The sequence below is a fragment of the Pleuronectes platessa genome, chromosome 12 (assembly GCF_947347685.1).
Source record: "Pleuronectes platessa chromosome 12, fPlePla1.1, whole genome shotgun sequence".
NCBI lineage: Eukaryota > Metazoa > Chordata > Actinopteri > Pleuronectiformes > Pleuronectidae > Pleuronectes > Pleuronectes platessa.
In genome coordinates this window covers 12,389,468-12,399,607 of record NC_070637.1, presented here as the reverse complement: position 1 = coordinate 12,399,607, position 10,140 = coordinate 12,389,468, and the positions used below count along the sequence as shown (strand labels likewise).

At 42.6% G+C, this 10,140-nt stretch overlaps 1 protein-coding gene across 1 annotated transcript; it reads right to left on the bottom strand.

The window, feature by feature from the left end:
* Nucleotides 1–595: 595 nt before the first annotated feature.
* Nucleotides 596–9,599, bottom strand: LOC128453311 (stonin-1). Its single transcript, XM_053436132.1, has 4 exons — nucleotides 9,370–9,599; nucleotides 2,583–4,529; nucleotides 2,213–2,415; nucleotides 596–2,122 (listed from the first exon to the last, which is right to left on the bottom strand). Exons 2-4 carry the CDS (start codon nucleotides 4,438–4,440, stop codon nucleotides 2,057–2,059), a joined length of 2,127 nt encoding a protein of 708 aa, XP_053292107.1. The 5' UTR covers nucleotides 4,441–4,529; nucleotides 9,370–9,599; the 3' UTR covers nucleotides 596–2,056.
* Between the last annotated feature and the right edge of the window lie 541 nt (nucleotides 9,600–10,140).

Below are 10,140 nucleotides of genomic sequence, written 5' to 3'. Positions count from 1 at the left end.
AACACGGCGTGGAAGTAACCAGTCAATTACACCCACAAACAAAACACACTGATGATCAGTTACTACTTACTAAAAAAGAATCTGCAGTCATGCCCAAACATATAAGTTTGACTAGTGAAACAAAGTTGATAGGACTGTGTTTAAATACCTTTTCACACTTAACAGATCGCATCCCAGATCATAACCAGTTACAGTTATCATAAAGTATCATTGTGGTAGCCAATACTATACTAGTCAATCCTAGTTGACATTAAGTGAGAAATGGGGCCAACACACACAGACCATTCACACTCATGTTCACACTAACTGACAATTTAGAGTCACCAATTTATCTAACCCTAATCTGTTCATTTTGGGAAAGTAAGGTAAATAAGTAAACACTTACTACAGTGTTAACCACTGTACAACCATGCCGACCCTTAAGATAGACATGGACATTCATTTTATGTGTTTTGCCACATTCCAAGATGCAATTAATGCTTTAGGACTTAATTTAACAAGGTATTAAAGTGTTTAAAGTTTTAGTAGAGGGAGTGAGAGCAGGACACTTTATTCCAGTCTTGACAACATCTATGAAGAAGTACCAGGAGTCAGGTTTATTTCAATTTTTTATCTTGATGTACATAATATCCAGCTTAAGCCAGGTACCTCATACATACAAGTCATCATTGAAGGCCTTGTTGTTCACCACGAACTTTCACCACTCTTTTCCATTCAACCTATTCACAACCCAGAGGCAGAAAGATCACATAATAAAGATTTGATTTGTTTAAATAACAGTTCTCCAGAGATACAACCTTGGTATAAAATCAACGGTCAGCTCGAGTTAAGCAACAAAAGTAATGAGTTGTATTCATGTGAAAAAGAAAAGAAAAAATCCTAACCCACAATAATTATATCAGCATCCTATCTTGCATAGAATTTTTGCACAGTAACGTTTGTGTATAGCTGTTACTTTGAACACTTTTACTAAAACCACTCAAAAGGTGGGACATACTGCAGGTTAATCAGTCTTGTTAGTATCTGGATAAATGCTTCACTTTGTAAGTGCACTTTGTGTGTATTTGGCAAAAGCTAAATAGTTACCCTTCAAAATATTTTATTATTTTGTATCCAATGAACCTGCAATTAGGCAAAACTTTTATTAACTTGTGTGTCTGTCTCAAGTTACTGACTCTTAAGGCACATGAATCAAAAACTATCATGCTACTACTGTTTACATGGAAAGCAATATTCTGACTTGACTTTATTCTGAATAGGACATTACTATCATTATGATGTTTATGAGTTACTAATAGAATACTTTATCAATATTGTCATTTACACGTTACCGAGCCTGGTCTGATTTTGACTCATGACAACATTTCGTTCTACTGCTTGTTATCTTTATACTGCGAGTAAGGTCAGAATGCTTCACATGTCCCAAGTATGATCGTATTCAGGTAAAGGTAATCCCAAAATGTGTTTATTCAGACTATTGTCTTAATTTGTTAAATGATGGAATATTGGTTTCCATGTAAACGTGTCTTCTGAAAAAAATTACTTTAGTAGAAACATAGAGGAGTCGTACCTAAATGAACTGGTTTGTAACTATGTCATGCCACACCCTAAACCCCTGCTGGCGATTTGTTTTTCTAAACACACAGTGAATATTTCTCATTACTGATGCCTTTTATCTCATTCAGTCTGTTTGGCAAACCTTTGTTGCCAATCATTCTGGAAAGCAGTGCAGATGATGCAAATGCAAGCTTATATACAGTACTCATATAAACTGTAATCTTACAATTAATGAATCTATTACATGTAAAGTGCTAGGTAAAATGACAATGTTAAAGTTTTGATTAGGTCTAGACTAATTCAGCCTCAATGAAAAGGATACAAAATGGATTACCAGGCTATGTGTAATTAGACGAACGCGACACCGGATATAAGCAGAAAGTCCCTCATCACCCTGTTGTTCTTGTTTTTTTGTTGTTATCCCTTTTGACGATCAAAACGATTGTGGGAGATGTCGTAGACCAAAAGGATAACGTCGTCTTCAGAGCTTGTTTAATCGTCACTGGGTCATACAGCCAGACTGCCTCTCTGGCTCTGTTTCGATCCATTTCTTCTCCACTTCCACCTAAAAAGCACAACATTAAGTAAATCGTACATAAAGATTGGCGCATGCATTGAAGCAAGACCTAATTTTCTTTCTGTTTAAACATCTTACCTGACAGTGATAGCGTGTCCAGCTGGTCAGATGTTTCTGCGGCTGGATGTCGTTTGCAGTGCCCAGAGACTTCACCCTGGTCTGTGACACCACTGCTCCCATTATTTCACATTCCATCGTGACGAACGGGTACCAGTCATTCGGGATCTCCTGATCAGATCCCAGCTCTAGCTTGCAGGAAAAGGAATGGGGATGATCCACTGCTGCAATAAAAGAAAACAAAGGTCACTTGTAGTTAGAGTGTTACGCCACTAAGAGGCAAACACACTGTGAATATTCATAAGTAACTGGGGCCAGGTAGCTAATGAGAAACTGATTTGTTGGGCTGTGGTGCAGGGAGGCTAGAATGTATCTCTCAGAAATGCGTTACCCATATTTTTCGCTGGCAGCCTCTCGATCCTCCATACGATGGCTGAATATACATTCTCATACTTGACAGTGCCGATGGACACTTGCATGACAGGTTGCGAGTCTGCGCTGCTGACAGAGCCCAAGCAGGCGTTTCTGTTCATTCGGGCTTTCAGTGACCTCTGTCGCAGCAAGGCCACCGTCTGTGTCACCTTGACCCAGTCGCCTGGCACCGGCACGCGGATCACTACATTCTCACACAGTGGGTACCGTTCAGTCCCCCCTACAGACGAAAGGAAGCTTGCCGACATGTTGAGGAAGGCCTGGAGCTCCACATAGGCACCTTGAACTGTGACCACAGCTTTGATTGAGAAAGGAATTTCTGTGCAACCCAGAGTTGTCGTCTTGTACCGCATCAGCTCAACTCGGCACGCGTCAGGAGGCGAGAACTTTACCAGTCGGGACCTCACAAACTCTGTCTCATTCACACATTTGTGGAAATGACAGTCGGCAATCTCCATCCAGAGTTCGCTGCCCTCGTCCGACCCGTAGCTGGAGTTAGAGCGCAGCAGACCGAGATCGTTAAGGGCAAGAAAACAATCCCCTAGTCCATTCAGGAAAGCAAGGCAGTGAATCTGGGTGAATCCTGTCCGCTCTATGACTCCTCCCGACTTATCCAGTTGTACCCAGATATGATCAGTGATCTGCAACGACAGCTCCTGCTCCTCGTAGTGCCGCCTCTGCTGATGGTGTACACACAGTTTGAAGATTTCCTCTTCCATGGTGACCACCAGGTCCTCTATGTCCTCGTGCACCGTGGAGCCGAACTTGAGCAGCTGCTCCACTTCTGCCTCATGACTAACCTCCAACTTTGGGTGATAGCGTTTCTTTTCTACGTAGGAGAAGTGCTCCACCTTGACCGCGAGGACTTTGCGGGGCTCGCCGTAGCTTTCGAGTTTAAGGTCCGAGAGCCTAAACTGTGGGAGAAGCTGGAACTCCTTGTATGGCTTCTCCAGCCCTTTCTCATAGTACATTTGCAGCACACCACCCTGCAACAAGCGGAGGTAGATCGGCCCCCACTGTCGAGAGGACATACGGTTCTTTTTTTCAGGGATCCTGAGCATGACAGACCAGCCGTCTCTCTTCTGTGTGCGATACAGACCCCGAGGAACAAAATGAGATGAGTCCTCGCTTAACACCTCAGTTGTGCAACTTAGACGCCTCTCCCCATCTTTTTCAGTGTCTGTTTCATTGTCTGTTTGTGCTCGTAAGCCTTCTAGTTTGTGGCAAACATAGGAGAAGGAGCTCTGGAGCTGGTCACGTGGAGGCTCGTGGCCGTCTTTGGTCCGAATAAAGAAACGTGGTAGGCTGTTGTCACATTCTGAGTCAGAAGAGGAACTGTCCACATCTGCACTGTGTCTAGATCCATCCCAGAAAGGGTTATAGTGTCCTGAGTTCCCCTGGAAAGAAGGAAATGGTCTTGGTCCATGGTCTGAGGTTTGATTTAAGGTCTCTGGTGCAGGAGAAGGGGCAGAGGTGGTCGAAGCGCTGGACAAAAGCCGGAGGAAGTCGTTCTTTTCCCATGTGTTGGATGGAAGCGGGGACACACTGCTAGGTGCCCCACTTACAGGAGTGCTAAAGGGTGTGCTACATGGTACAGAGGAACTTCCACTAAGACTCGAGTGGCTTTGAGGAGATTCCAGGGAAGGACTGAAGCTCCAGGAAGTGTCTCTGATTGGAGGAAGCACTAATTTCAGGCCATTGGGACGCGGTACAGAGGCTTTGATAAGGCCTGGTGCCTGTAGGGGCTTCTGAGGTGAGGAGAGGGGTGTGTTGTCATCTTCAAACGTGACCCAGTTTGAATGATTGGTCGAACACATGGCTGTAGATGACTGGTGTCCGGTCTCAAAAAAAAAAAAACTTCCTCCTTTGCTGGATTAATTATCCCCCACTTCCAAGAACTTCCCTTCTGTAAGAGAACACATTAGAAGAGTTAGAAAACAATGAAATAACTGAAGATATTCCAAATGTAGCATTTTAAAACGGATCAGTTCTCAACTTGAAAGTATGAACAAGTCGGCTTATGCGGTCGGTAGAAAAGAGAGCTCTTGGGGGTATAAATAAAAGATATTTCCTTAATGTACTCCATGAAAGCTTAATGAGAGACTGATCTTGAAGCCCTGGAACAAGTTCATATCTGTTAACACCACAATTAAATAAAGTTCAAATGATGTTGAATTGAGTGGAAGCTGAAGCCGGCACTCTGCAGATCAGAGACGCAACAGGGGATCTTTCCCTGTCACACCACAGACACTTCCCTTTTGTACATTTTTTTTAAGTTTCTGGAGAACTCTCATGCACACATTTATAAACTGAGCTGTCTGGCAGGTTCTCGATCACAACAGTTTGGACAGTGTCATCTTTCAGCTATAGAGTGAGAAATAAGCCTGTGGAGATAGAGGGCTTCTGGGATTTTTTAATTATCACTTTCTTGTTTTTCCTGATTTTTCAGCAGTGATGTAAAACAGGCTGTAATTTACACAAGTGTGTTTATATAACACTAATTTGATCTGTGAGCTTAATATTATCATTCTCTATAATACTGTGAGGTCTCTACCCTACCATGTTGAGAGTCTCAAGATAATGTATGTTGTTATTAGGCGCATTACAAATCAAGTTGAATTGAATTTAAATGGGTGAGGCAAATAAAACATTGCCATGTTCCCACTGTAATTGTGTTTACAATCTCAGAGCCCACTGGCCATCTTCGAATGACAAATTAGACTCCCGGGGCAACGGCCAGTATTTTGGGACTTTTGGCAAAGACAGCGGATTTACAGGCCAAGGGTCCCTCTTGTATTCTCTCTAAACTGTTTACAGTTCAAGTAGTTCTTTTTTAATTAAATCCCAACAGTCTGACGTCTATCCACACAAACAGTGATACTTAAGTGTTTTAGGTCCAGATGACAATTCGGTTAATCTCCATTATTAATTATCTGCATATGAAGGCAGATCAAATAAGAAGCCAATAGCCGATGCATTTCAATCAATTTTCTCTGCCTCTTATGTTCTCCACGCGTGCTGTTCACCTGGGGGCAAGTAATAAGTTGCTACATTTTGGGAATTCAAAAGTTGTATAACTGCAAATTGATGAGGTAAAAAGCTTGCATTTTATATATATATATATATAATGTGCTTTGAAATGAGCATAATCTAAATATTTCATTGCAAGCCTGCTCTAAAATGCAGGTGAGGGATGTTGGCCATGGTGGCAAAGATCCCGCCTCGTTTATCAGCATGAGGTCGGCTGTGAGACGCAGGTATAATGTGGCACAACAGCTGGTGCAGCACCACGCTTCACAAAGGGTACAGAGCTGCTAAACTTGTAAGGCGCCTCTGGAAAATGAATGGTTTCCGTCGGTGTGATATTAGATCTGCAGAACATAGTTCAATACAGGTTTTCACTGATGAAAAAGTGTGGGAATATTAGTGGAGACTGGTGGTAGTCAGGATGATCCCTCAGATAATTGTCCTGCTACTCGATCACAATCTGTCTTTTGATGTCCTCTCACTAACATCTGGCTCTGAAGCTTCAGAAAAGCCACTTTCAAGATGCGAAAGCCTCATGTCCCCGTGAAAAAAATGAAAAATAATTGAAAGCAGGCAGCCTCAATTACAGCCGCCCTCCTCCCTCCAAGATCACAGCCATGTGATTGCATGATGGACACATCCAGTGGCAAGTTCCTCTAAGCTATAAATAAACAGGGAAGTGGGGGCTCTGGTTCAGGGTGGTGGATTGACAAGTCTTCAAACGCCAGAGAACATCTTCGTAATGAGAGGATGTTTGTGGCCGCGCGCAGACGTTTCCACAAGTTCATCCCTCCTCTCCCGTCTCGAAGAATCCCTCGGCTTTGGTTCAAAGCGACGGGCACAGAAGTATGAGCTCTTCGCGGGGGGGGGGGGGGGGTTACTGAACAGACTCTCAGACTGATTCCCGGTCACTCGTCTCTTCCCGGGCCCTGCAGCACTGCCCGTGCAGAAATGAGAAGCTGCTAAATCTACAGAGGACAAAAGAATACATTCCACGCATTCCTCTGGGACCAGCAGCGTCGCACACAGGAAATACCAGCCCGCTATATCCGTGTGAACTGACAACAAATATTATCTTAATGTCACTTTTTATCAATTTATATAAATGCACCAGAGTTACAGGTCATCTATTCTCTGCTGCGTCTGGTTATTCATCACTGTCAAACTAAACTAAACAAAGACAAAGAATGAAATAGGGGATAAGAAATGACATTCATTTTGAACTAACCCTCAAAAAGGAACTGTATAAACATGAGGAGTTACTTTTATAATTATATATAACCTAAAATATGAAGAATTCTCACAAGAATTCAAGTTTCTCTCCCAAACACTGTGCAGGTTTGTTCCAGGTCAAATTGCAGCACAGTAATTAAAAACAAACAGTAGGCTTATCCCACGAGTATCTCAGGTTCCTCTTCACTGACTGATTATTACTATACTTAGACTAATGACTGCACTTGCTATACCTGGCATAAGCAAAATCACCCGCACACCTCATGGACGACAGCTTAAAGTCTGAAATAACTAAATTATAACAATCACTGTGTCAAACTGAGTCATCATACGTTGCCAAAGAGGCGCATTTGTTATCTGTCGGAGAGCAAAGTCAGCACTTTAATTTGCGAGCCCTTCAAAACTGCTCCGTGGAATCATCTGGAATATCGTGAGAACTTATTCCAAACTCAGAGACAGTGAAATCCACAAAAAGGAACAACAGTCGGGAAATGAAACTGTCTGAATCAGGAACAAAACTAAGTAATATGATCTCAATTAATGGTGGATCACTTTGTTTTAGATGACTTCAGAGGAAACTGTTGAAGTTCAAGGATAAAACTGCTGCTCACTCACACAGACACACAAACGCACAGACACACACACACAGAGATGCACAGACACACACACAGACATTTGAACTTAAACTTAGCGAACAGATGCTTCCTGATGAAACGAGATCAGTTCCTGTTGGATCCTCTGGATATTTACTTCACACTAGCACTAGATTTTTAAACACTCTAAGAAGAAAAAAAAACTAAATGAGACGTCCTCTTGTTTACTTTGACAGGAGCGTTCTACTGTTATGACCACAATGACCATGTCATGTAAAGTGCAGAGCTGAAAATGAGAGGACACACTTCCACGCTGCAAAGTGAGCGGTGGCCTCCCTTTAAACACAACAGAGAACTGGGTGCAGCTGCTGGTTTTGTTTGGTCTCCCTCACACTACAAACACTCTAAATGGATCAATATTATGTAAGATAATCAATATAGTATCATTACAGGACTCCCGGCATTCGCTGTAGAGATTTGTTCCACTTCCGAAAATCGAGACTGGAAAAACACATGAGCAGGAGAGAATGAATGAGAGATGTTTGTTTGCGTAAATCTTTCAGGCAAGCGTTAAACACACTTATCTACTGTTTGCTCTGCGAGTCTTTATCAAATAGAAGTTATTTGCCGACAGATAAATCTGTTGCCCGATAAAACCGAACAATTTTACAGGAAAACAACTATTCTAGCATCCGTTTACATTTCATATAAATAACTAGATCGCTAATTTATAAGAATTTCTAAATATATTGTTGATTTTGTATTTATGGATTTTTAACTAAATTTCAGTAACGTTGACTCTCTGTATTTAGATAAACCTATTTTTACAATATTTGTATTTTTTCTTTGTTGTGTTTTCCCACTCCAAGCTTTAACATGTTACTTTTTTTCTCTCTTTTAGGCTTAATATACGAAACCGATTGAACATCTACAGGCTAACTTCACACAAAGTTTCATTTAGTTATTCATCTCCACAATATCGGTCATATCGGACTGGATCTAATGTTGACCTCAGTCATTCAGGCATAAAGTCACTGACTCATGGAAAACACACACTTGCATAGATGTGTGTTTCAGAGTAATCTCACAACGAGACTTTGGCCTTGTAGTCAAGCTACACAAAAACTTCACAAAAACTTCATAAACAATCAAACACTTCATTTAAAACACTGGGTTTCTTCTGCTGTATGTTGGCTGGTAGCAGCATGAGCCAGCAGTGAACATGGCTACACGTTAGCTAATGTTAGCAAACTTTATGACAGTCTGCTATTCTCCACCCTCGCTACTGTCACACTACATTTCAGCCAAAAGTAAACAAAACCCTGTGGAACAAACAGTTTCCCTTCAAATGACCGGTGTCAGCTTCGGAGCTGGTCCATGACAGTGTGGTTTCCTGCCAAACACCATTTGAAAAGCTGCATATAGAAGTTTTCAGCACATCAAACTACCATTGAGGAGAGAGTGGGTCATGTGTGAATAAATCCTTCTGGTTGTTGCTCCACACCCACGGTGCGGGGCCACTAATGCCGGACTCACACGCCAGTCGCCGGGTAAACAACAACATTTGTTTCCCTCCCTCATAGCGCCTGGAGAAAGCCAACACAAGCAGCGTGCTGTCACCCTCCTCACAGCCGGGCCTCGGGTCCGTGTCCCCCGGTCAACGAGGCCCCGGTTCCCCGCCGGGCAGCTCCGCTCAGCGCCGCTGTTTGGATGCTAACTTGTCGCTCGGCGTTTTTAAAACTCCGGTCGCACTTTTATTTTGCGGGGAGACGCACAAACATGCGCCAGCGACCGAGCCGACGACTGACAACAAACCGAGTCCACGTCCACTTTGTCCCAAACCCGGAGTTTCTAACATGGAGTTCATTTAAAAAGACACGAAGAGAAACTCACACGGAGTCACAGACGAAGTTCACTGGTCCAGGTCATGACTCCTCGGCTCCGCTCCTGATGTCCGCCGGTTTGCTCCAAAATGGCAGAGAGTAAATCCTGCGAGTTTTAACAGCGATTCCCCTCCCGACTACACACACATACCCACACAGACACACACGAACACACACACACACACGGGACACTGCAGGAATGAACACACTGCTGCTCCTGCTGCTGCTGCTGCCTTCAGGACTGTAGGAAATCTCTCCATCCGGACATTGGGCGCGCACATTGACAACAACTGGAGACAACACACAACAAACACAAACCTTTAGGCTGAGTGATTAGAGGCAATTAAAAACAGCAATTATAGGCCCGTTGGTTGTGTCCGCATTGTTGGGAATTAAATGTTACAAATCAAACGTGCTTAGATTCAATGAAATCAAACATTAACATAAAACATAAAAATAAAAATAATAAAAACGTTTATCATCAACAACCTACTAATTCAACCAAAATGTGTCGGACTGTATGTGGTGTATGTTGTCCATCTCATCGTCTTCACACCTGGCCTGTGTATTTTTAGTGGATGAGGGAAGTGCACTGTCAAATCTGGTGCGATTTGGACAAGCAGTATGTTAAATATTAATACAAATGTAAAACCTGCCTGTTTGGAATGTTCTGTTCTTGTCCTGTGCTAAAGCCCCTCTTCAGAATTATTCTTTGTCATTAGTGAGTCCTCATCACTATTTGTTGTTTGTGTGCTGGACGTCGTGTGCAGAGCTTTTTATA